Below are 27270 nucleotides of genomic sequence, written 5' to 3'. Positions count from 1 at the left end.
CGTCACACCCTTCGGACGTTTTCAAATAAAGATCATTGTAAATGTGCCGACAATTGCCCGTTTCTCCAGCTGTGTTTACAAATGCCTACACACACACGAATAAAACGTTTAATTGGTTATATGCCCTTTCTGCTGGCGTATGTTTCTCTTACGATTAATAAGATATTTTTCATTTATCCACATTATCGCGGCCACCCCCTCTTACAATTCTTGGTGGTCATGTCCGTTATCTTGATGCGGACGGACAAGAGACAAAATAAAAGACACCCTCTCTATTTACCATTTCCAACAGATATTTAGCTAATTGCTATTGAATAACTTTGTTTTGGGGATATTTACATTCGGGCATCTATCGCTAGGAATAATGACAGGCGCAAGAATGTTGGCTAGTTAGGGAAATGCTCCTCCGGTGCAGCCATTCTGTCAATGTAGGCCCAGATGCATTGGCATAGACGCTATATGTTGGTGGTCCCCGAAACTCTCCTTACCCAAGCACGTCTGTGCATCTGTGCATTTCAGTAAAGCTGATCAAGTTTTTTTTTTGCGAAACATGAAATGTAATTAAATATAACTCTGCTTATCCATCTATGTGTGCTCAAGGTTACCAGACAACTTTAAATCGGCTGAAGGTAAAAAGAAAACAAAATGCTGAACGCACGCATTTCGCAACTCACTTTATTACAACAAAAAATTTGCTGTACAGACAGTACGTTTTATAATTGTAAGTGTACCAGTCCTAGATCTAGGTAACTGGTGCTCTGTTTCTGCATGATATTGTCATGGGGATTCACAAGTACCCGGGAAAGACGGAATTGTATATTACAATATTTACAGGCTGCTGCTGCTACCACTGATTGGCTGACAGCATCTCACGCGGCATGTCCCGTCTTCTTTCTCTTCGCGTAGTAAAGCGGTCCTTTAACGGCATGTTCATACGCAATGCCTCGTAACAATATTTTTCAGGGAGAAGGAAAGGACATGAAAGTTCCGGTATTACCAGCCTCATTAAGAAATATATAAAAACGTTCAAATATAAAGCAGGCGTAAGCGCATAGTATCAGCACAGAATAGCCTATACAGGAAAATAGTGTGAGTCGTGTAAGTGGGTGTGTGTTTCTGTCAGATGGTTTCCTCTGTAATATGTAAGCTACAATATCGGATCTGGCCATCTTTGCTGGTCGTCATGCATCACCTCTATCGTGACACTGCTTCTCTTCGCTGAAGCTATAAGTTGAATTAGAGAGATGTATGCGAAATTTTGACACTGGCGCTTACGCTTTCTGTATTTAGAGACAGAGAAAAAATTTTTATTTTCGGATTGCATGCAGACCACGGTTAATTCTGTTGGCCATGCGCTACAGATGTTTAATTTACGGTCGCATTATGGCCTTACTGCCTCAAAATAAAATATTGCCTATTCCATACCTGTATGGTTCTCTATTTCAATGTATTTAATAAATTGCTTACTTAGATATTTGTTTACGTCAGTATTGTGGCACTACTTAATGTTGGTCGTAGAAATACTCACAAAAGTTATGTACCATAGAAATCTGAGACAGATATAGCTATATGGAAATATCTACAATACAATACAGGAACAAATAACGCAGTTTCAATCAACAATAGAGTAGCAGTATTAAAGAGACATAACAGAGTCAATTACAATAAAGAAATATTTTTAAAAAGCAGCCAATGATGATTTCTCAATGCATATCAATTGAGTTTGTGCTGACCGGCAATCTAAAGGCCTTCAATTCCCCTCACGTTTCGTTTGCAGGAAAATTTTGAATTAGAAAACGGTTGTTCTGACTCTATGTGGCTTGTGATTTTGCCCACTGGTGGCTTCTTGATCGTGAAAATGTCTGTGCTATTTCAGCTTCAGGAAGATAACTGGTGGTGGTTGAGTTTAAGTAGAGTTTGTAGTCAGCCAGTTCTTTGCGCTAAGTGCGAAGTCTGGGTATGGCGAAAGTTTACGAGGTAAATTCGTAAAATAGTCTACGATAAATTGAAATGAATAATTTGGAAAGATATTGTTCAGGGTGCATCGAGTTTCTAATCCTTTCTTTGTTATGTTGGTCCTATAATGTGAATTCTGTATTAGCTTATGTATAATGATATACGTATATGCTAAACGGCTGGCTTTGGCTTGAAAAATATGGACGCGCAAATTTTCAATATATAGGAACCGTTCTGTTCGTTGACAAATCCCCTAGGAAGTTGAACTCTGCTGCCTCTGAGAGAAATTGTGATGAAGGGCTGTACGACAAAAAAAAAGTGTTTACTTATTTCCACAAAACCCCTTTATCCACTTCCCAATATACGCACAACTAGTGCATATGCTGAATGTTAGAATACAGGAAGGTTTGTTAATTACGAAGAACGCCTGTAATATCTAGAAGGATGTTCCTAAATCAATATTATTTAGTCATTCGTAAATATCGTTACATTGACATTTACAGGCCACTGCACAATTTCTGCAGAATTAGCGATTGAAGTCTGGATTGTCCGCCGCTGTTCTACGCAACCTTAGCCTTGAAAAGAAAATAACGGCAAGCAAAATATAACCAAAATGTCCTGTTTTTTTTTTTTTTTTGCAGCGGATGCTACCGCTTCCTTCTCGAAACCGTTATCGCCGCATCTGATGGCAAAAGAAAGCGACCCGTTCTCACCCGCGTGCTCTGCGAACCGTTGAAAATGGAGCGGGAGTGCCCCTAAGGGCCCCATCGCCCCCTCCTTAATCCAGCCCTGCGCAGTGACATGCCCGAAGAAAATAGAGAAGATGAGAAATGGGAGAGAGGGGGAGGGATGCGTTTGAGTGTTTCTGCCTTTCGTCCTTGTCTGCCTCAAAGATGATAGCTCGCCCCCTTTTTCCGGTCGTGGCTAAGACGGAGAGCGCAGTATACCCGATCTGCTGGCGCGGCGTCCTTTCTTCTTCTGTTTGAGAGGAAGGAGACCAGCGTCTCGTGGTGCGTGACGACACGCTGCGGGCAATTCCCGGCTCGTCCTTCATAAGCGGGCCGCATTGGACCGTGATGCCAGAAGCAGACCTCTTGGAGAAGACGTTGGGTGGCAACACGGATTAACTCGGACAAAACGTAAGCTTACCGTTTTTTTTTCTTTCGGCATATGCGGCTTACGAAGACTGTCTGATCGCGAGCGCGACAGTGAAAAAAGGAAGCTTTTGTTCCTCCTATTTATGCACGGCTCTTTATTTCAGACAGCGTGAGGCAGTTGATTATATTCAAGAGAGTGGGGAATTGAGATTGTTTAGTACTCCATTGTTATGGCTAAAGCGCAACTATAAAACGATAAGTGACCGACCGAGATATGACACTTATTGATGCAAGCAAGGAAGAGTCACCGAGAGAGACATCTACATTATACTTGACGATGGTTCTTAATGAGGATGTATCGACAACGCGAAATGCTCAGCGAAGCTCTGGCGGTGTACGTAGTTGCACCAGCGTAATGAAAGAAACATATTTTCATGCATTCTTTTCATCAACGAATCTTACCGTTTCCCTAATTATATTTGCATGGTTCTTCAGCTCCTAAAATTTTCTGAAAACTAACTATTCTTTGCATGGTTTGACAAGGCCATATGACAATATGTTCTCAATGTTCAGTTTTGAGTTGCACTGTGCGTTGTTCAAGTCCTCTCAAGAATCAGACGGTGGAAGTTAAGCACGTAACTCAATAGGGACAATGATATAGTGTTTATTTTCGTTTAGGTACGTAAAGCAACTACTCTTAGATATTATAAAAAGTTGCTCTAATAAACTTTCACCGTGATTTATAACAAAAATGAGTTTATCTATATTTTTTCAATGCACACAACTGTTCTCAATTTCAGCAGTACGCAAAGTGTCAACAATGAATCGGACGGGCTTTCTCGCTCTTGCGGTGAGTGTTCTTCCTATTGTATTCCTTTATTGGCCAATCTTACTGTGAATTAGCAATAATTTATTTCAATCCCACATGGGAAATTGAAAAAAAATTCTCACTCAACCAACTGAAAGCTCTTCGTGTAATCAAATCCGCTTGACGGGCGGCAAATTTTTTCAAGTGCGATTCAAGGGTTCAGACATTCAGTATTAAGCAGTACATGATATATAGCCGGTGGTTACTGAACTTTTTTGCCAGCACTATGAACCTGCTAGCTGCAGAAAAAAATGTATTCAACTTCCAATGATAGTACATATAGTGGCCCTCAAAGCCCTCTGGTATTGAGAAATCTATTGCCCGCGCAATTTGCTAATGAACGTTTCGACACGACTTCTGATGCGAAAGTCCCCGTTTGACCTTGGCTGAGCTTGAACGTCAGATTTACAGAACAAGGCGTTTTGTGGGCTTGTACCTGGAGTAGTAGAGCTCTCGCTCTAAAGCTTCGTGTTATTCGTACAAAGCTTTAAAATAAATTCAGGTATTTTACCTGCGGTGAAAACGATCTACCTATGAGGCACGTCGTAGTGGAGGACTCCAGAATAATTTTAACCACCAGGGAATCTTTAACTAACGCCGAATGCACAGCACACGGACGTTTTTGCATTTCACCCTTGTCGATAATGCGGCCGCCGCGGCCGGTAATTTTCTCCGGGACCTTGTACTTAATAGCGCAACGCCATAGCCTCTAAGCCATCACGGCAGTTGTTTTCGGTGATACACCTCGTAACGGCTGCGACATGCACGCAAGCCTAATTGCCTTCGCAATTAGCGAGAACTGAGCGAGTGGGCGTTAAATATAAGAATTCTTCGGAATTTAAGAAAATAAAGCATCTTTATTAACGTCAAAAGCATGTTTGAAGCCACAAGCGCAAAAATTGCGCATGATTTGCCTGCTAGCTGAATGATCCCGGCGCCAGAGTTCGTGGAAGAAAATTTCAGCTAATTCTGACGCCGGACAGATTACTATCGAATAGACTCCGTCAGTGGCAAACAACAGTTAAGAACGAAAGGCTTCGTGAATTAAACCGCTGGTCTCTGCGGAATCACGCAAGGAAACAAAAGCAGTACCTAAATATCCTCATTGCAACAAATATACGGGATCAAGCAAATGATGAACTGATGAAAAATGATGATCAAGCACAATGAACAGCTTTACTCCGTCGTCCAATTTCTAGCCAATAGCATTAGCTCTTACGTCCGTTTTTTAATGGAACGAGCATCGAGTGACACTCTTGTTTCTTGCACACCACTTCCGGTTCATCTCCTGCGACGACCGAGGACAAAATTCAAAATAAATCAGAAGAAATAGAAAAACAATAGTACAGTACAAGATTCATGGGTTTAATCAGAGCATAAGTTAAGTTACAAGTTGAGTTACTCAAGTGTCTGGAACAATTATAATTATTTAGAATTAACGCCGAGGCGCTAGGGTCACCTACCGTTTTTTGTGCTTTCACTTGTTCTTCTAAAAGCCCTTGCTATCGCGCGACGAAATATACAGCACGGAGCGTTCGTGGGCTAATGCCAACTGGCCTTCGACACGCCCGTTCCATCTCGCGAGAGCTTTGTGTTGTCTGAAAATTTACATGGCTGCGGTTAGTGGTGGCACTGTGTCGCGTTTCTCGGCCGCCTCGGCTGACTGTTGCGAGACGCGTTCGTCGTCGAAGGCCGCTGCGGGTCTCTTGTCAAGATGCGCTGAATTATAATCTTTCATGGTAATGCTCATTTAAATGCCATATACCTGAAAGCCTGTTGTACGAAAGAGACAGATGCTTTTTATAAATAATTCGTGCAGTTAACGACACATATCCACACTGCTGTATTATTATTTATTTTTATTGCCTTTACCATCCATACCACTGTTGTTATCATGACTACTCTGTATTTCTGTTTTTGCCCCCGCCCCCTCATGTATTGCCGCGAAAGGCGCCTTTAAGAGTTCATGAATGATGATGATACTGTTCGTATAACAATCAGCGGTCACTGCTTCAGCGGTAATCCAGTATTGTTCCGAAACCGTGCAGTCCAAATTTCTAATAGCTATTGTATATCCCGAAAATGGTTCTGAAAGAGCAAATCACGCTTAGCATTTGAATTATAATCAGTGTAGATAAGGAATGCTTATATCCCTAAGAGTGTAGTAAATATATTTTTTGGTGCTAGAGAGAAACACAAAATTTGTTAAACATCATGCATTTAGCTGTTGTTTATGTTGCATTAAGTTACACATAGGACAACAAGTGACAATAATTGAAGTATGGAGCACTGCCTTGGTCGCTGTGACTATTGCAGTTAGTGTTAAAAAGAATTGATATGGAAATAAACTAATATAATGAATATTTGGTTTTATTTACCAGATAACGAAGCTGGGTATTTATTGCATAATTACGCTTTGTTTTGTATTCCTTTTTTACAGATTTTCGCATTTGTTGGATACGCATTCTGTGGTAAGTACTTTTTGAGAATACTAAACTTGTATTAGTGATTCGGAGATAAAAGAGACGCAGTTTCGCCCGAAAGGCGCAGCATCAATTGCGATAGCAAATTAGTACAGAGCTATGCGGAGTAAAGATAGTAGATTTATTGGCTTTTTAAACTTGGACACATTCGCTTACTAACCGAATTAACCATGGTGTCAGCGCGCGCAAGCAAACCTAAATAGATCACACTCGATGACCGCTTACAACTGCTGTCAAAACGTTGGCGTGAGCGAGCGCGGCCGCAGCGAGCGAAGGTACTTGCGGTCTATCGCTTCAACGGAAACTGGGCGGTGAAAGGCACAGCGCATACAATGGTAGGAGCCATGTGCGGATCGCTTTCAAGATGCGTTACGCGCGACCGCCTACAGCCACGCTAAGTACAAGTACGCATTTGCTCGCAGAGTGGAAGCCGCACCCCGTGCCTCCCACGTTACCTTCCCGCTTTCCACCTTTCGCGTACGTTCCGTTTGTGCCCGTTTGCAACATACGAAGTTGGTGCCGCAGCACAAAATCGCCAGCCCTTCCCTCCCATATCTCCACGGCCTTCCGCGTGACGGAAGACTTCGCGTTTGTTCTCCCCTGTGCATCCGTTCTCCGTGAAAGTGCGCGTCCCTCGCGCGCTTTCCCTCGCACATACAGCATACGGCGCGCGGCAACGATTTTATCGCCCTAGGGCTTTACACGGAACCTCACGGTGACGACGACACCAACAACGAAGCCGACGGAAGAAATCCGCTTGGAGCGTCCATATAATTGCTACGGCAATAAGAAGGCGCTTTCAGTAGCAGCATGGCACACTTTTCACCTGCTATACCGAATTGACAAGGTACCAAAAAGCACGAAGAAAACGCAACTACAATTTGAGTACTTTAAAAATACTATTGATAGTTTAACTGTTCACCTAGGCATGGTACACAATCTCAAGAATGGAGCCACTAATTTGAACTTGCGTTTTAGCAACCTGAATTTTTAGGTAGCGTGTGCACTATGCTGCTTGTATATATTTAAATTACAGAAGCAAGAGAAGAATCTGAAAAAAATTGAACAGTGATATAAACGACAATTATGTATTTTTAGGTTCAGATATTGTTAACCCATCATTTCTTGTAAAAATTAGCTCGCCTTTGAGCTCGACTACGTATCTCGCGTGATCTTAAGCAGGTAGAAAAAGTGATGCAGAAGCGCACCGATTCTCCCTTCTTCCGAGTTTGTTCCTGCATTGTTCAATATAACGGAAAGAAAATGTCATCACGACATGATCGTTGTACACTACATGCAGGTAGCATATGTTAATGATGCATTGAAGGTGTTTCCGCTACTATGTAACTTGCTTTCGTTTCATACAACGAACCACAGGTTCACTTCGCAGACGAGCGTAATGAGACCTATCGTGAATTGGGCCACTAGGAAATGGTCCGTGGCTTTTTGTGCGCAAATTGATTCTGTTGTACGGATCCACGTTATTTTATGCACGAAACACCCTCCGTCGTGCATATCCACCCCGAAGAAATCATTGCTGAAACTAATATTTTATTAGGTTGTATATTTAGGCTACAGCTCGCATTAAAAATGTGTCTGTGTGCTACGTGTATTTATCTCCGTGCGTGTATGCTACGTTGGAAGTAACCGTAAACTCAATTTCATTTGTTGCATGAGTATGTTGCATTTTTGATGTCACGCAGCTTCGACAGGCGAGACAGACTGCCAACGTCGTCGCCGCAACGAGCAGCGCGCCACAAGGAACCTGACTGGCCTCCTGGTCCCGGAATGCGACGAACAAGGCAACTACAAAGCAATTCAGTGTTTCGGCGAAGCTGTCAGAGGACGGCCCTTCTGTGCATGCTACGACAACGAGTTCGGCCAGATCAAGGGCCCTTCGAGGAGCCTGAAGTCATGCAACTGCATTAGGGACCACCACGAATGGCAGCAGAGATCAAGTAAGAAAACACATTGGTGGCATTTAATAATTTAATTACATTACTCCGAGTTGTAATACAAACATTTTTGTTCGGTAGGGATTAAACAACAGGTTACGCGCTAACATTTTGACAGCAAAAGCTCTTTATTCCGCGACGAAGAAAATTCTATCACATGCATAGCGTCTTCTAGGGAAGACACAGTTTTCTTTGAGAGAGCGCAGTAATACTGAAAGTAGCAGCAAGACGTACCACACGTATCGCGTCTGCTATAACGATATTAGTTGTGCTCTAATGACGGCAAGCTAGATGCAACAGAAGGTTAAGTGCCTGCAGTGGTATTTTCTGTCAGTACTGTAGAAATTCTTTGCCAGGACAGCGGCAATTACAATTTGAACAAGGCTTTCCGTGGTTCATACTCAAAAATTTTATCATGCTGTTTTCTACTCTAACAATGAACGACAACCATGGGAACTAAGAAAATATGAAGGAGATCTTCTTGGACTGAAATTCTTACTTTATAATGTGTGCTCTTTCATGTCAGCATAAATTTTACATATACATAGTTTTTCTGTTATTATACACTTAACTACTGCGCCACGGGTGCCAAAGGTAGCCGGAAGTATGTCATAAACAAATAATTACATATATAATTACCAAGGCGATAAAGGAAGTTCATTAGATGGAAACTCAAGGACAGGACTCGAAGTTCACCTCCTTAAGCATGGCGTCTAAAGAGCACTGCCATCTTCACAGGTTCTCAGAAGGGACCTGAGCCACTATGCAATGTCACCTCGGGAGAATACAACGCGCTGCAGTGCGACGTCGACTCGCACTGGTGCGTGGATACGGACTCCGGCCGACAGGAGGGTGAGAGGCAGCCTGGCGGCTGTTCTAGCAACCTGTCCGCTATCTCTTGCGGAGTCGGCGGAACGCACCACGGTCACGGTGACTCTCACAGCGGCTCTTCCCACCATGGCACCTCCAGCCACCAAGGCCGCTCTGGTTCGTCTCACCAGGGAAGCTCGGGTCACCACACCGGAGACTCATCTCATTCGGGCCACAACTGAAGCACTTTAACGAGTTACGGCACAACTTTCGCAAACGAAAAAAGGAACAGCTCATTACTGCCACACGGTATTCTGTGCTCCAATAACGTCTGGTGCTCGTAATAAACCAAAGAAACTGGTACTTTCTGTCTCATTCTTCGCTGGTCAACTAGTAAGCATTTTATCGTAAATGCGTCAATCATTCCCTATACCTATACGGCGTTCATGTGAATGACATACGTTTTGCCATAAATTTGGGGTAGATGGTTGTATTAAAAATGGAAGCTGCAACTATTTATATATCGAAATAGGAATGCGTACGTCAACAGCTCCAGACATGTAAGCATCACGCTTTACCTGATAGTAGCAGGTTTGTCAAGAGCCTAGTCCTTGGCGGTACTAACGATCTATTGTTAGTAAAGTTCCCAAGCTAACATGTAACATTTGAAAGGGGCGATATTAGAGCAAGTGAAACGATATCTGTCGTAATAAAAGTTACCTAAATTTTTCACATTGCTTTAAAACATGTTGCACAGATACAAAGAATAATTAAAATGAAGAGTAAATTATCGACGTACTGAAAGCAGAGGTAATTTTTGTAAGGCAACAGTTTGATGGATGAAATGACCGACTTCCTGAAAAAAAAAAGAACTCGTTTTTTAAACATAAAATGCGCATTCATTGCGAACTCCCATGACTCCACTTTCGTCATTCTGTGCGCAGCTGTCAAGATCTATAACTCGTTTTGCTCGTGTAGTTTCATACGCGTAGGTATTAGGCAAACAACATAGCCGACTTTTAATCGTGCTTTGAAATTGCTTCTTCACCCTTTATTGACGAATGTTGCCTGCCGGCAACATAAAAAAAATGTGTTGGGTTACAGAATTTACGAGGTTTCCCGCTAAATGTGTTCGGTCAGCACTGAATTACAAGCACGAAACATTCTTTTATTGGTTTAAAACAGAAACAGAGGATGAGGAACTTCGGCACGTGACTGAGTGAAACAAATTTAATCGGTCCACAATAGACGCGAGTAAACTCAACGTCACTTGGCTAGGTCCACTAGGCAACGTTACTCACTTTCTTATGAAAGCAGATGCATACGAGGCAGCCAGATGCAATATCAAGCCGGGAATGTGGTACAAGTACGTGATGTTAAGCAAATCAAATTTACTATTGCGCTCCGCATGAGCTCCAACGCACGACCACTTGGTATGCGCTTGCGCCTCGTAGCTCATACTGAGTACCACAGTACACATGATGATGAGGGTGATGATGATGAACCTCTATCAAGGCTCTTCGTACCCACTGAGGGGGATAGGCCAAGAATCGGGTGGCAGTAGGTAGCTAAAAAATTATTTTTGAAAATGAGAAACCCAAAGTAAAAGAAAGAAAAAACCAAAACCAAGAAGATTTTGGAGTAACTAGACTAGTACCAGCGAGCAGTCAGCGAGCAGTCAGACTAACTGAAGAGCGAATTTTAGGTGAGGTTACAATCAAGGTGAGAATAAATGCAATGTTACTAAAAAATTTGGAGAAACGAATTTCTGTGAAATGAATATGTGATATGATAGGTAGAATAAATTTACAATAATTAGCAGGGTAATCATCTTCTTTCAGTTAAAAAAATCAAACACAGCCCAACAAACATCTCTGTGACAATAGCCTAGGGTAGAGGCACCAAATGATTACGATACAGGTGTACTTATTCCTAATCCAATTTTGCAGAGTGGAGCTTCGAGTAATATCTTTCTCCGGTTTGAACAACGTTGGCATGATAAAAATTAGTGGTCTATTGTTTACAATTTCCTTACAATTGTGGCACAGAGGGGATATCGTCAGTCCAGCTCTACGTAAATAAAAATTGAATTCCGGGTTGCGACTGCGTAATCGGGAGCATGTAACTTCAACTGCGCAGAAAGACGCCACTGATTATTCCAGCAAAAACCGAGATGCTGAAAGTCTGCAGATGGAATCAACGATAATTTGCTTAAGTCATTTCGTAGGCAAAATGTTCTGAATGACGATGCAATGACGTAAGCTGTATCCCTAAGGTTTGTGTAGTGTCTTCTTCATCGCACATCCTCATGAGGCATCATTGCGCCGTGTATTTCGCGGAGCTCGAGTCACGAGTGCCGAGGTGGCCGAGCAAGTGGCCATTGCACTCGCCATGCAAGACGGTCGGAGAGACAGGGTGTATAGCGATGCAGAAGTGGCCGTCAGGGCATTCCCGAAAGGCCAGGTAGCCCAGCAGATATTCCCAATTCTGAAATGCGCCAAACACGGCGACAGCTCCACACACTCCATCCTTTGGTTCCCTGCCCACGTCGGGGCGGTCAAAGGGATTCCTCTGAACCTCAACGAGTCTGTCCACGAGGGCTGCGCGTGGCTTTACCGACTGCACTGCCCTCGGATCAGACGATACTCCCCCCGGACACAGGGACGCTCCTATCACGCACAATGAAGCTACCAAACTCTTTTACTTAGCGAAATAGGTCTTCCCGTCCGCCTCAATCTAAGCTAAGCAGGCCGCAGGCGGTCACGCTAAGACACCTGCAAACTTACTCCTACCCAAATCCGGTTTCCCTTAACAGCATATATCCTGACATTTACCCGAATTGTTCTTGCGCGGCCTGTGGAGAGGCTGCTACTTTGGCTCACATGCTCTGGGAGTGCGGGTCGCTGGGCCTGAAGTTCACCAAGGAAGATTGGGACGCGCTACTGCGAAGTGCCGTCTTTGAAGACCAAATCCTGGCCGTCCAGCGCGCCCGTGATCGGGCCGGCAGGCTAGACCTGTCGGTCCTGTCGTGGGATTAGCCAGGTGCGCGTTTTATCGCGTTTTGCTTGACCCCAAAAAATTTATTCACTCACTCGCACACTCACTAATGAGTTGAACGCGCTTGTCACTCTCGGCCAGGCTAGTCACCTCAGTCGCAGATCCGCTCGCCGCTTCAGCTTCCCAAATAAAAGTAAGGACGAAGGCACGCCTCGTCGACCGCCGTCGCGTCGGCCTTCTTACAATGGTGATCAGGGAGAACGTGGCTTCCGCCGAGGAGCCCGCTTCGAAAAAACTTCCGTGGCCGTACCCGCCAATTCCACCGTTCCGGACCAAATGATGGTTGGCCCACTCGACACCATCCTCAAACTGAATGAGTTCACGGAGCAAGTGGTAAAATACACAGTCCTCCTTGACACCCGTCCGGCCAAAATACATTCCCTCGTCGAAGTCCCGCTGTGCCCACAAAACATTAGCGTTAAAGTGCAAGTCTGGCGTGGCTGCTAGATCGAGTCATATACTCCTGGTGTTTCCTGGCGTTGCTCTGTCTGTCGCGTCATGCTGAATCGCTCACGTCACCCGCACGGAAGCATCTTCGCCCACTCATAACAACTTCCATGTGCAGTTTGCCCGTCGAGCCCGCTCATGTGACTCGGTACACTTCCGACCGAGGTCTCGTGGGAGAGACTCGTCCCTACGCCGCTTCCAGACCGCCCGCCGGAGCTTTTGTCGATGTAACCGATGCCCTTCACGCTTCCTATTTGAATTGCCCAAGGCTACACCTAGACATCATTACACACTCTGTACATACGCCACGTATTCATTTCGGTTTCATCTCTGCCGAGGGGGGGGGGGGGGTAGCAATATGAAGCATTTTCTTCATCGTGCGTCATCATCAGCCATCACTGCGCAGTGCATCACGCGGAGCTCGAGTCACGAGTGAAACGCCTCTCGCTCTCGGCTGGTCTGGTCACCGCTTTGCCTTGCTCAATAAATGTACGGGTGACGGCACGCCGCGCCGGCCGCCCTCGCGGCTAATAAAAGCTCCAACGGCAGACTTGTTCAGAGAGAACAGTTATACAATTAGAGGGCATATTAGTGGATACTGATGACGCCTGTTTGTCTGCTTGAAATTATTTTTGGATGGTTTTGGAGCGAAAGAGAAATAACAGTGAGTGCTAGGATAAGACACCAAAAAGAACGTATGCTCTCTATTACAGCGCTCAGTTCTATCTTCATAATATGTCGACTTTCAAGTTTTAGCTCTGGCTGTGTCCTCCTTGCTCGAATTTTTCGATAATCATGAAAATCAGCGCAATATCAATAGAACGGACAAAGGAAATAGGCGGATGCTTTTCACCATGAGTGTAAACCATCTTGTTAGACGTTCATATAACTGTGCGAAAAAAGGAGCACGCACAAAAGAAACACACACGACACCACGAGCGCAGTGGTGTCGTGTGCGTTTCTTTCGAGTGTCCTCGTTTTTTCGCGCAGTTATATAAACGTCTAAAAGCTGTGAACAAACTAGCCCACCAGAACGTCCTAGTAAACCATCTTGCCCAAGATTCAGCCTTATTGTCTTGATATATTTCTGTAGAATACCAATATACAGTACCAAGTAGCATAAATAAAAACACCAATATTTAAAAACATCATGTAACACGGAAATATGGGTTTTGTTTCTCATTGTGCTATTGCTGTCAATAATATAAAGATGTGCGATTTTATAGTCCACTCGGAAGGGGCATCAAAGCAGTGTGCAATTCTGCTAGCCATGTATTTATAGTGTGGAAACCACTACGGCAGTGTGTAAGATGAAGCGAACGCTAACGCCATCGAGCCACATGTGCAGATAAGGCCAGAAGTTTACGAGTTGCCGGATTTCAGAAAAATTTTTCTGGTTTTGAGCACGTAGCGCAGTTTCCCACCATACTACCTGAGTTTTACACGAGCACGCGACAGGCCTATTGTTATACTGTTTCAATGGCTGCAGGATAAATCTCTGGGATGATAGTTGAAGTTCTCACGGAGCCTGTGACAAGAATAATACCTGCCCTTTCTGTATTTGTGTAAGCACTGCCGTGTTTGCCGATATAATGGCTGTTATATGCAATATTATTATTATATGCAATATGCAAGTCAACAGACTTGGAGCGGTAATAAATGGAATGTTCCCATCGTTCAACTGAATCTCATTGAAGGTTGTTGCAAAGCTTGCTTGCCATTTAACCCCGGTTCGCAATCGTAAACCAATACTGAAGACTGGTGGCATTTTTTAGATAACACACAAGAAATGGTCACACCTAAACTATGCGTTATCTGTCGAACTTCCATTCATTGTGTTTGCCACCCGCTCATAGAAAGCTGTTTTGAACATTCACGGCTCTCACGGGATTTATCGAAAATCTGTGGTCGCACACTTCCGAAATGTGTATTCTCGCGAATGTTCTCTGCGGACATCAGGTTTTCAATTAACGTATTTTGCAGCAACTTATGCAATTGAATCTCGATAAACGGCAGAATATATGACCGCCCATCATATTAGGATGACCTATGGTTAGGGTGCGTGCGAAGCCGTATTAACACACGTTTGCGGAGTAAGGGGGCGGCTATAATCACTTTTGCTGGATCTTTCTCGAGTACTTCCTATGAATGAAATGGACACTTTTTCCAAGGGAAGTTGAACATGGTCACCGGTGGTTATATGTTCGGGATGGTCTTTGGCATATTCCTTTTGGACGTAGCATTTCAAGAAAACCAAAAGGCCACCACATTTTTCAACAATGTAACCTACATCATGGTGTCTATTATCTACGGAGCGCTAATGTTCTTCTGTACATTGCCCACTCATGAACATGTCAGATTGACATGAGTCATTTGAAAGTGAAAGTATCAAGCTTGCTAAATCTTGAAACCGAGGAACGTTGCGAGCTTCCGAAAAACAGGGCAAAAAGCAGGAAACGTGGCATCAGGCAAAAGGATAGCTTCACACGTGCTCCTCCGTGGTGTCCCAAATCCCACCGCGGCTGTTCCATTTTGGTTCATTTTGTTCCAAAGAGGATAGGCAAAGAAAAGCATTGAAAACCCGTCTTTTTGTGAAACACTCATTTCCGTACGCTATTTGAACTGTGTTCAATGACCAATAGCTTTGCTATCTTATTGAAACGCCTCCCGCGGGAGTATTAGGTAACCATATTTATTTCATTTTCAAACATCTTTGGTAGCGGGTAAAATGCGTTGTATGTGTTCTTAAATGGAACTTCAAAAACTTTGAAGACGGAAAAGAAAATAACGCTGCACTGGAGCCGCTCATTGGAGCCTCCCGCACCGTAAGAGCAAGGACCAGGGAAGCAGATGCCACTGGCACGACGCGGCACCCCAGCCCCAGCCCTTGGGAAAAGTAAGTGGCGTCAACAACCCTATGTTTTGTTTGTGGCTTAATACGTTTGTCGGTGGCAACTGCCAGGAAAGACAGCAGCAGACTCCGTGAATGGTGGAGTCACCACGAAAACTCCTACGTCCAATCGACGGTACAGGCACTTCACACGCCTCGCATAAAATAGTGAAGGGAGGTGAAAAATTACAAGGAGGCTTAAGAAATAAAAAGCGTTAAGTTACAATTCTGTAAAGTGAAATAAAGGAACACAGTTGAAAGGTATAGCCATTTGACCTTCGAATGCTGCGATGCCTGTTTCATTGAAATTGCAGCTGCGGCGCGCAAACATTTCATGTACACGTACCGCTTTTGGCCGGCGAGAAGCCAAGCATCAGATATGCAAGAAAACGTGATCACGAAAGATTTTTTGGGCTTCATAGGAAATTATCAGAGTGGCGTGTGTTTTAAATTGTCTGAATACCCTGCCTCTAGCCATAAAACGTTTCGCATACGCTTTCGTTCCGGAAATTGGACTCAAATAGGAAACTAAGTTTATGTGCTTTCGCAGAAATGGGCCTTGTGCTTAGATGCTGGAGGCAATATTATACACGAGCAACAGTTTTCCGGAACTAAGGCTCTGGCACCTCTATATGTTGGTTAGGTTTTTGTAAACACAGAACGTTTGGGATTCATATTTTACGTCAATACTGCAGCGATTAGAGTAAGGTAGCCCTCTAATTCCAAGCGGAAAGCGCACCGCAACGTTCCACCCGGTTTCCTCTGTTGCAAAATGCTGGGACGACTATGAAACAGCAAGCTCACGCCATCGTTCTAGTGCTGACTCTGTTTTACGTGCCATGTAAGCCTTGTCAAATGAACTATGATGCATTTGTTGATTCCAGTGTCGCTTGCAGAGAGGGAGATAATTTATTTAGAGGAACGGTTGAGAGGTCGCCCTGAGCTGACGCACTCCAGCCTGATAATTTGTATAATGTAGTTTAAATTTCCTGTCGTGCAATACAACACGAATACTGAATACTGGTAATGAGGCTAAAGTAATCGATTTCGCGTATTTTTAAAACAAATACTGTACTGGTCGACGCATTGAACTTATGACTATTTGTTGGGAATAACTTTGAAGAAACGATGCTGATCAAAGTGGGCACCAGAGCGTAAGTTCTTCATTATAAAAGTACATCACCTAAATTAATTGACACACAAGGGGGACCTCTGTACTAAATTCGTCGGACCTTTGTTTAGCCTTCCTCCTTTGAAATACAAACCAAGCACATTATATGGAAGTAGGCGCAAACCGAAGGCGCTTATTCCTGCTTGAACTTTAAATAGGGCTATTATTTACGGTATTTTGTTACTGTAATAAAACAAATTGCACTGCACGTTTTAGATGCATTCAGGCAAAAATTTAGATAAATAGTGCAATCGGCTCAACACAATATTTTCATTCAACTTCCAGTAGCTCGCTCTTTAATCCACGTTCTTGTGTTTAAGTAAAATAGATTTGAAATTAGTGTCAGAATTGTAGAATGAAATTACCTGAATTCCAACAAACACAGGAAGGATTGTGTTGAAAATATTTTAGGCGTTACCTGTGTGATTACGTCTTTAATGTGGTATTGATGTAGTCGTCTATGTGAGTCGAATGTACACATTAAACAACAGCTGTTTCAGTTCTTGCCTTGATTTTCACATATCTAAGGTATTGTTCAAAATAATAATGACTTTAGGAGAGAAATATTAGAATTGTGTTACATTGATCCATTTAATAGTAAATCTTTATTCAACATCGTTTAAACATGTCTGTGCGGCATTTCACGGTCAAGTGTTTTAAGAAGTTATTTTCCAAAGTTTGAGGAATTTCATCACGCATTATAGCACACGTTTTGATGTTAAGTCTGGATACACCACCGAATTATAGCAGCGCTTAATGAGAAAACATTTTTTCAGTTCTTAGAAAATTTAATAGGTGGATTCACTTTAGATACCTTTATTTGGTAATAACTCATTCCACGTTTTACAAGATAGTGTAATACTCAACATTTTGCGGTATCATACTATATATGAATGAATCCACATAGTCACAGTGCAGGCCATGAAGATGTGCCTTATACCAGGGCTGCATCTGCCTGAAGTTTTCTCGTCTTCAGCATCCCCTGTTTCCAGCAGGTCAATAACGCTGCAATGAGCGAGATTGGTTTTCTTTTTTTTTTCACTGTAACTGCATATAACGGATTGCACAAAAAAAAAACTGAACACTCGCCAAACACCAATACTTCAATAACCTGCTTATATAGCGAGTTTCAGCGATATAATATTCCGCGTGTTATCACATCCCCGTAATTCCCCTTCGTTAATTTAGCAATAGTTCGAAGCTTTTTACGAACATTTGAAAGTCCGACGTCACTGAAAAGCGGGTGTTATAAGCAATGGTGCCTGAATTCTGCTGAGGATATTTTTGCAATACGAAGCACGCCCTCAGACACAATAAAGTCGTAATGTTCTTTTTTTCTTTTTACGACATCGCTATGTGGTGAAAGGCTACTCTTGAGGAAAGAATCGTTAACGCGAATTACCCAGGAGCGAGCAGCCGTTTGTGGGAAGCATTTTTGCAAGCACTGGTTAAAAAAACATAAGTTGTGACTTGTGCATCTGACTACCTTCAGTCTTACTACACATAAACAAATGTATATTTGAATTAACGCTGCAAGTGTTCGTCTAGGAATGCATCGAAAAGTGGGTTCAAACAGCATTTTTTATTGCACATCTAAATAGGAAAGTTTGTTGAGGATTCGTAACATATATGGCATGGGGGCAGTCAATTCACCACTTGCCAAGACGCTTGCGGAAAGTTCCGTACTTTGTTCATTGCCGCGCCGTATTTGACTTGTCGTCGTCATCGGTGACATCAGAGCCACCGGATGTGTTTATAGGACACAAACTCCACCCCCCTTATTACTGTGAGTACTTTCATGCAGAAGCAAATCATCTTCAGAACTGGAAGACTCAATGCAATGATTGCCACGCTTTCGCAACGGGCACGGCTACAGCGAGTGGTACCAGTAATATTAAACATTTATCAAACTAACCTAGGCGAACAGAGTCTGTAGACCCCCTAGCGACCAAAAAGGTAACCTACCAGAACGTCAAAATACATTGAATCAGGCCGGCAGGTTATTGGCACTACGAAAGAACGCCCAAATACGGGGAGGAGATAAACTGTTCGTCGGCACTTAAATATTCACAATGTCCATGCCTAGCGAAGTTTGCATCGTTCATCACCCAGAAAAGTTTGACGGCTAGTCCATCTACATTTATGTAACACAATGGAACGAAAGCTATGTCAAGGCTTGACATAGCGGTGCCAATGCTGCATGCTTCAAACCAAACGACTAACCATTTCTTCTTAATCGCGCCCTCTATAGCTTATTCTTGTGAACTTTCAGTACCTTTTATCAGTTTATTTGTTTAAGATGCTTCAACTGCCCATAATCATCATCATTATCAGCCTATATTTATGTCCACTGCAGGATGAAGGCCTCGGCCTACGATCTCCAATTCCCCCTGTTTTGCGTTATTCCAACTTGCACCTCATCTGCTCTAATTAGTGCCGCTTTATTATAAGCTGGCCATAATAAAGGCGCACTGAAGTGGACTTTTTAGACAGTAAAGCCTTGAATCGATGTGAGTTGGAGATGACTACGGTGCAGGGGGCAAGTCATTGCAGACCCTTGATGTTTGGAGATAAATGACGATAGGAGCGCTGATGTCTGGGCGTAAGGGAAATAATAAGCATATTGATGGCTGATGTGGGTGTACGCATGATCAGGCGGTGAAATGACTAAATGAAGCACGCAAAAACTTTCGTTTGTGGCTAAGTGACAGGATACGGCCATTGATTTTATGTTTGATCTCAGTGATGCAGCAGTTATAGGCGCAGTTGTCAGGTTTATCTCATTGCCCGGTTTCGAATAAATTCCAACGCATTAGAAATGTTATTAAGGTGAGGGATTCAGACAGGAGTATGCATGCGCAGTACGGAGCATTCATTCTCTTACCCTTTCCATGAATTACCTAAGTATTTCGCTTTAGAAGGAGAGTGTAAACTAACACCTTTATTTTGGAACTTGCTGACGTGTAAGAATCATGGCTATGAAAGGAAATGAATAAGGTTTTCCCGATCTGGGAGACAATTATCAATCAGTCCACCAAACAAATATTTTGAAGCTATAGTATTCATTCATGCTCATAATAAAAATGATAATGGAAGCAAATAGCATTCGTATTGAGGCGCGGAGTACCCACTCATCACGGAAAACAGACATGACTCAACTTGTTTTCTGTCACCTCTCGGCTGCAAAGTCGGGGCTTTATCTTGGTGCGCCTATTCAGATTGCTTCTCGATATCGAAAGATGAATGCCAAGCCTAAGGTAACACACAGACGGCTCGACATGTCTCTGGCTTGAATAGGTGCAAATTCATGCTGCTAACGCCATAACGCGCTCTTTTTCTTTGATGATAGATCACTCATGAACACACCCACCAACGCTTATGAAGCTGAATTTTATTCATGCAATGGGGCGAGACCACCGGGGACATAGAGAGACTGAAATGTTTTAAAGGGGCAATGCAGCACAACCGGATCATGTGGTGTGGGTTTTATGCGTATTTACATTTTTTCCAATTTCTCAAAATTACAAAAGATTGCAAATTACGCGCCAACTAACTGAACGCTAAGTATTAGTTGAAAGGGTTTATAGACGCAAACATGGAACCATAAGCAGTTCCCAATCTTTAGCTTGTCCTTTCTCGCGGGAGCTCTAGTTTTCCGTCGATTGAAACGCTCGTAGACGTTTAAAAAAGCACGCGGTCACCAGAGAGTTTCTTTAAATATTTATCGACCCCCTAAGCACCCAGATGGCGATCAGCCTTGATAACGTGAGGGTTAGAGTAAACTTATATTGTAGGTTTACATTTCTGGTTAGTCAGCTGCAAGAACCGGCATCTCATTTAGCGGTGTTTCACGCCAACCCGTGTTAGATCCGTCGTCCACTGATCGAGTAAGCTACCGCCCCAAGTGCAAGTGTCACGTGCAGGATGTTCGAAATCAGCAAGAATTACTCTAACCGCACTAGTACTGCAGATTGGGACTATATTTACCTACGTGTTACTTGCACATGCATGTGATAATATTCATTGTTCTTGTAGCACTCACCTAGTTTTGTTGCAAAACGAAACCAGGTATATTGTGTTTTTTGCGATATCGACCATATATATGGACGCTCCAGGCGTGTTTTCGCCGTTGCCATCGGCGCGGCCGTGTGGTCTCGAGTTCAAGTAGTAGGCGCGGCGCGCACCCCGAAGCCAGCCTGACGAGAAGAAAACGCCAGGCAGAGAAAGCTGTTGGCTTCATGTCCACTGCGAACTCAAGCGCCCAGGAAGCACGCAACATTCACTTTGAGACAAGCACGCGCTAGACAAGCATGTACTTTATCACAACCGTGTTGTGACGTGGTTGATCGCGGTCATCGAATGAGACCCGTTCATGTTTGCCTGTGACACAAAGCTTGGTTAGTTAGTAACTGATTTTTATCTGCAATAACTACTGCAGATAAATCTAAGAGCCCTCATTCGTGCTTTGTCTAATACATTCCTATCGCCAGCAATGATTTACCTTTCGGGTGAAAGTGCGACATTTTCTAGTTTTTCATGGCTACGGAGAATGGTTACACTTAATCTAGAGAACATGTATGCATACTTCATGTGTGTATAGGTGGGCGACGTTTCTCAACAAGTATTTCAGTTCCAAGTTAACCACTGCTCCTGTTGTTGTTGCGTTGTCTACTTTTTTTACATTAATGTGCCCAGAATAAGTATAAACAAACGAGCTCACTCTCTAAAATTTATGAGAAAGGCTAGTCCATCTCCATCGCTAAAAAGGGCCCATATGTATTCTTCGAAGAGATGAAAACTTAATCAATTGTCGCTCCCATAACTTTGTATCCATCTCAAGCTGCGTAGTAGCAGTGTTATTCTGACATAATAAAAGATGCGTCATTAAAACGTGCTGTAGGAGGCAGTTTAGAGCTTTCCCTAAATCGTGCCGTTCAAGAAGGCGTCTCTCGGCTGTCGCCTTAGCTGAAAAGAAACCGGCGAGCTGCAGCTTTATCATCAAATAAGCCTTCTCCTGCTTTTGTGCAGCGGAAATGCTCGATCCGATATGCTCGATGCCGTTCGATGTTGGAGACTGCAAGATATGGAAATTTCAGTGGATGTGGTTCTACGACACTGTCACAGAGATGTGTAGACCGTTTCTCTACGGCGGATGTGGGGGAAACAGAAACAGATTTCAAGACTGTCAAAGTTGCAAGCAAACGTGCATGGGTGAGTACGATTCCGAATCACACCCAGCCAAAATGTTTAAATATTATAAATGCAGGATGCGTTGTTTTGTTTATTTTGTTCGGCAAATCTCTTGTGTTAACGTTGTAGCGCGCAATGTACGAGGACATTCTCATCGACACAGAATTAGTGTTACATAGAAAAATTGCTGAGTATCGCAACACTATAGACTAATTTCGAAAAGTGACACGACGACCACTATTTATTTAATTAGAATAATAAAGTTGAATGCTGAATAAATCACTATTATAATATTCTATTTTATTATTCCTAATGTTAATTTATTGTTTTTGTAGTTATTATTATAAATATTATTATATGAAAATGCAGTACATTAATTAACATGTATCGAGTCAAATCGGGCACTTCCGCTATAATCGTATCTATAGGAAACCATCTATATTAATCCTATTCAGGATTACTCTGGTGGTCACAAATATATGCTGCAATAATCAAGAATAAAACGTTTTACCCGAAAGGCACTCACCGTATGTCAATCGGCTTCGATAATCATATATTTGCATAAATTTAATTTACAAATTTATTTACTTGAAATGTTCTACCCCATGTACTGAGACAGTTGTGAGAAGTGTCGAGATGTGACCTATAACAGCCAATAAAGCAATCTAGGTCGCGTGTGGTTCGTTCTATCAAGAAAAAAGAAAGGAAAACTCTGTACCCACAAAAAAATGTACAGAAACCATCAGCGACGATTCATAATGTAAACAAACAGCCAAAACATTAGAGAAAGCTCTTGTTGAATGAATTATGGGGTTGTAGGGGTATATTTTTTAGAGTGATGATATTCAGGCAGCGCTTCTCGTTTTATTGCGTACATCCGTAAGGAATAGAGCCGTGAACCAGCACATCTTCGGCACTAGGTAGCAAAAAACAGGGTATCCTAACTATTATGCGCCAAGATTTAAAAAATATCCCAATGCCACCTTACTGGAGAGAATCAAGGGAATGCTGTTGGCCATCGCTTGGAGATACTTCGAGATTTTAAATTAAATAACCATCTTATGAAATTACATGAAAAGTGTCAATGAGAAAATTTTAGAACAACATGAAAAACTCCCGATACAACTTTCTGTTGCTCAATACGCGGTACATAATAGTGTTTTTCCGAGCGTGAACAAAGCCCGTGAATCCACGTCAAGTGCCTCGAGCACCCAGTCACGCTGCATCCGCCTTTCCCGTAACCACCATATGGGCCAGAGGGCGGGGGGAGAGGGGAGGCCTAGCCTTAACCGACCGTTTCACCATGCCATATAAACCACCAGACAGCCCCAAGTTCCCGCAAAACCGCACGTGCGCCTCAAAGAGCTAGTTCGCGTTTGGTGACGATGCGCCTTGCCACTCGCTGGAGCACGAGCCCAGGTTCTTTACATCGGCGTCTTTGCATCAACGAAGAAATTACAACCGCAACAGGCCAAGAATCAAAATAACGGGTGAAATGTCCGCTGTAAAAACTCACATAAAATTTGATTGCGCACGCCACGTCACAGCCATCTGGCTCACTAAAGGATGTGGCCTAGTGCGAGCGTCATTGGGCACGTCATTAGGCGTGCGTCATTGGACACGCCGGAAGGGGAAATTGTACGTCGACTGGTAGACTTCTATGTAGCGCCGACTGCTTTCGGCACCAGTTGCTTCAAAATCAATGTGTGATGCGGACATCTACAAAGTAGCGCGCCATGTCTGATGCTACACCAGGGCCTAGTATGACCTGCGGTAGACCTAAGAAGTATGAACGCCAGAGGAAGCTAGAGGAGCACGGAATGAAACTCGCCAAGCAAAGGAGCGAGAACGAGTTGTGCAGTCATGGTTTCCGACGTCACCGCCTAGCGGAAGGGGGCAACAAGTCGAATGGGAATGAAAAACATGGAAGTAACACATACGAAAAAAATTATAAGAATGTAAAAACAAAGAATGTGAAAAAAAGAGAATTTGAAACAAAGTACGCCATGTGTCCGTCTTTAATGCATCGGTACTCTGGATTCCACCTTCAAGTCGTCTTAGGGCTAACGTAAGAGACCCTGTGAATGTTTTAAATGTTGGGTGGCCGTACGTTATTGCCAGCAAAACAGACCACAGAAGGCGTATACGTTTCTTTATACGCGGTTCCCAGTAATTTCTCCGCATGCTGAACATTGGAAATTAACTTGCTGGTTGGAGCCGTGAATAAATGGCACATAAATAATCAGCAATAAACGAATATTGAAGAAATAAAGGCATTTCTTGCTTGATGGTAAAATGACCGTATGCTAATACAGTTATTACAAAAATTACGACACCTCTCCTAATTATTTATCGCCAAAATTGTGATATCTCTTAGTTTCATTTAGCCACGTATGTATTTCTGACGATGTTATAGTATTCATAAGTAATTACAGTTCAATTAGTACTCTCAATGGCGGCAATGGGTTATTTTAACTATATAACACCACAGATTCGTGACTAATTCATATTCTATAGTGGACTAAATGTGCATAAATTCATTGAATAGACACTTCCTTGCATTATGACTGCCTGCTGCAAGAATGCCTAATAAATAGAAAATTCTTGTTACATATAGCGTCGTCGAAAATGACAAGAAGGTTCTTTTAACCCTAAATTTACTAATTCCAAATTATACCTACTTCATGGTCCAGGCGCCCCATCATTACCACAAGGCACCCCAAGGTAGTGCTATGTTACCCGAGGGCACGGAGCAAGAAATCTTTAGGAGTGAACACTCCGCTAGTTGCGGCGACCAGTAAATGTCACAAGCCCACAGAGCCACTATCATGCTGGCGGCACCTGTCGGCCGAGAAAGAACTTATCGCCGTCTTGGTTGCTAAGGCAACCCGTGACGTGTGTTGCTCCCGTTCGCCGCGCGCCTCACAAGTTTTACTGAGGGCACTCACGCGTCCCACCTGCGTCCCCATCTTAGGCTAGCAAATTCGGAACAAGGGTAAACTGCACGTTTGAGCGCTGTTAGTATTACGGCCCTCAAACAAACACCAACAAGAACAGTTGCTGTTTGACTTAAAGGCCCATAAAAACAACGTTACGGCGGGCACGCTGAAGCTAACGACCGTTTTTCTGCTTGGCGTCTACTTTGAGCGGGAGACACGGCCTTCGCCAAAGAGAACGTGCCTGAGCAGCCCGCCGGGATTCTGCTTTCTTTTTTCTTTTTTTTTGCTGCTGCTGCTGTTTGCGTGACGCGCCGCAAGGCGCCGCCACTGCATGCGCCCGCGCTGACGGGAGTTTCTACTCCTACATAATCTTCCGCCATGCCCGAGGTGTGATGCAGAATTTTTTGTATAAAGCTTTTTTATTTAGGTTAAGAAAATCGCTAAAATAGAGGAGTCAATCCAGGCGGCATGTAAAGCTGTATGACATTTTACTGCCAAGAGTATCTATCAGGTGAATTCCCAAGCCTGAAGCAGCAGTTCTAAAATGAGTGAAAGTTCTCGCTCACATGCTTAGTCAAGAGCTAAATATAGGCGCTGGTTCAGTTGCTCTGTACCAGCTCTACTGATAGTTGGCTTGTTCGCCTCTGCACTTTTTAGTGATCGGTTTAACACTTTTCCAAAATTCTCCTCGGCGTGTTCGAAACGGTATTAGCGTGACAGAAGAGTGTATTGTATAGGGTTTCGGAATGAATGTGCCTTGATGGTTGCATGTTTTCAGACTTTAGCTACGCAAACATGACGTAACTACTGCTCATCTTCAAATCTATCATTTCAGCAAGTGTCCTAAAGAAGATAATTGAAAACAACCTTAACAAAAATACGTTTATTTCCTACATACAGATCACAAAGTGTTTAAAGTAAAGCCAGCCTTTTTCAGGATTCTAGATTAAAATGTTCTACAGCGCTATCCTCTACCTAATCATTTCGTATTCTTACTTTTCAGCTCAAAGATGTGCCCAACGGGCACCGGGACAGGATCCGTACCTCTATAAATAAAATTAACCAATCAAGAGGATGAGAGTGTAGGCACAGCTTCATGACTGTGTGCAACATTTAGGTGCTGATTACCATTCCAGCTGGAATAAATGGCATTCGCTATTTGGCCCATGTCATTGACGTTAGACTGGAAAGGTATTTTTTTCGACACAAACGCCATGTAGATAGCACAGGTTGTTCTTTTTTTGTTGCAGAAACCTCGATTGCTGCTTTGAATACGCGCTATCCTGCAGTCGTCCTCGTGAATTAGACGGAAGCTTTGGTTAGCGAAAGAACATTTTATACAGGAGAAGGCAACAGAAAAACCACTTCTGGTAAATATCAGATGCATTAGCAGCTGCTGAATAGAAGACTGGGAATAAAAATGCTGGCAGTGGAAATGCAGCGACGCTTTCGTCAACTGAGGCTGCTTGTACGCCAATAAAGCCGCCGAAGACTGATGCCAATCAGCACGAACCATATATCAAAGGCCGTGAAGCTGTTGCGGCAGTTCTCCCTTCTCTCGAACTTTGAAAATCTTGCACGTGGTTTGTTTTCGCAGTGCAGTTTACCATTGCTCACTGTGATACCACCTCTGTTGAAGTAACATGAACTATGTGGTGTGCGTTAAAAAAAGAATTGTTAGCATGTAATTATACAGCATTGGGTCACACGATTTTTATTACGATAACTACAGTTTATTTACCGTGAAGATTGCACAATTCTCTTAGTGTATACTCGATGGTCTGAAGTTTCTTTTAAGAATTTAATTTGATGTCAGGAAAGTTAAAATATTTTGCCAGACTAGTAAATCGTGTGTTTCGTGTTTTGACTCGCTGCTAAAAAAAGGAAAGCTAAAATATGGTATTATACGACCGTCATGAGTGACAGCAGTCTATCTCGAGGCAGGACGTGATAACATCTAGTTAAAAGGCAGTTTCCATAATTTCATTTCCTTCTTCCGTGTAGAGCTGTTAGCTTGAAGAAAAACAGAAGCCATTATTAACTGATATTAGGCAACCTAATAATTTCAGCCTCTCAAATAAACGCCACTTTATGCGCAACAATGCAACCACAGCTTTATGCCTAAATCTGTTATTTCGACAAAAACATCCCGTCTGAAGCAACGTGGTGGTGCTACTAATGTGTTGCCTAGCTTGTTTATTAGAAGTAATTACCTGTTTGCATTTCTCAGCATTTAGAAAAGGGGAACAGAATTGTATGGCTACAATTGGTGAAGCGGACTCTGCTATTACTACTTTAACGTCGTTGTACAGTGATGCTTACTTTTTATGACTGCGAAATTCACACTGACAGAGGTATTAAGTTGAGCAACAACTTCAGCAGAGTAGACCGAACGCAAGCGAAACAT

At 43.0% G+C, this 27270-nt stretch overlaps 1 protein-coding gene and 1 long non-coding RNA gene across 5 annotated transcripts; both read left to right on the top strand.

Annotated features, from left to right (window-relative positions):
- Positions 1-2952: 2952 nt before the first annotated feature.
- LOC119458252 (U24-ctenitoxin-Pn1a) lies at positions 2953-9532 on the top strand. Of its 4 annotated transcripts, none has more exons than XM_037720078.2 (5): positions 2953-3095; positions 3854-3903; positions 6362-6392; positions 8108-8362; positions 9098-9532. In XM_037720078.2, exons 2-5 carry the CDS (start codon positions 3874-3876, stop codon positions 9409-9411), a joined length of 630 nt encoding a protein of 209 aa, XP_037576006.1. In that variant the 5' UTR covers positions 2953-3095; positions 3854-3873; the 3' UTR covers positions 9412-9532. The 4 variants fall into 4 exon arrangements, with proteins under 4 accessions (XP_037576006.1, XP_049526877.1, XP_049526878.1 ...); XM_049670920.1 differs by having other exon boundaries at positions 2979-3095; positions 3857-3903; XM_049670921.1 differs by having other exon boundaries at positions 2980-3100; positions 3834-3903.
- Positions 9533-16117: 6585 nt separating this feature from the next.
- LOC125946834 (uncharacterized) lies at positions 16118-26020 on the top strand. Its single transcript, XR_007467912.1, has 3 exons — positions 16118-16404; positions 21763-21945; positions 25867-26020. It is a non-coding gene; the product is annotated as an uncharacterized LOC125946834 (long non-coding RNA).
- The last annotated feature ends 1250 nt before the right edge of the window (positions 26021-27270 follow it).

This window comes from Dermacentor silvarum, chromosome 7 (genome assembly GCF_013339745.2).
Source record: "Dermacentor silvarum isolate Dsil-2018 chromosome 7, BIME_Dsil_1.4, whole genome shotgun sequence".
NCBI lineage: Eukaryota > Metazoa > Arthropoda > Arachnida > Ixodida > Ixodidae > Dermacentor > Dermacentor silvarum.
Note: the sequence above shows the minus strand (reverse complement) of the source record. Positions and strands in the feature narration are given on the sequence as shown.

Coding starts and splice junctions, on each gene's coding strand:
- LOC119458252 (XM_037720078.2), top strand. CDS start 3,874: ATGAATCGGACGGGCTTTCTCGCTCTTGCG. Junction 3,904..6,361: donor CGGGCTTTCTCGCTCTTGCG/GTGAGTGTTCTT, acceptor CCTTTTTTACAG/ATTTTCGCATTTGTTGGATA. Junction 6,393..8,107: donor TGTTGGATACGCATTCTGTG/GTAAGTACTTTT, acceptor GATGTCACGCAG/CTTCGACAGGCGAGACAGAC.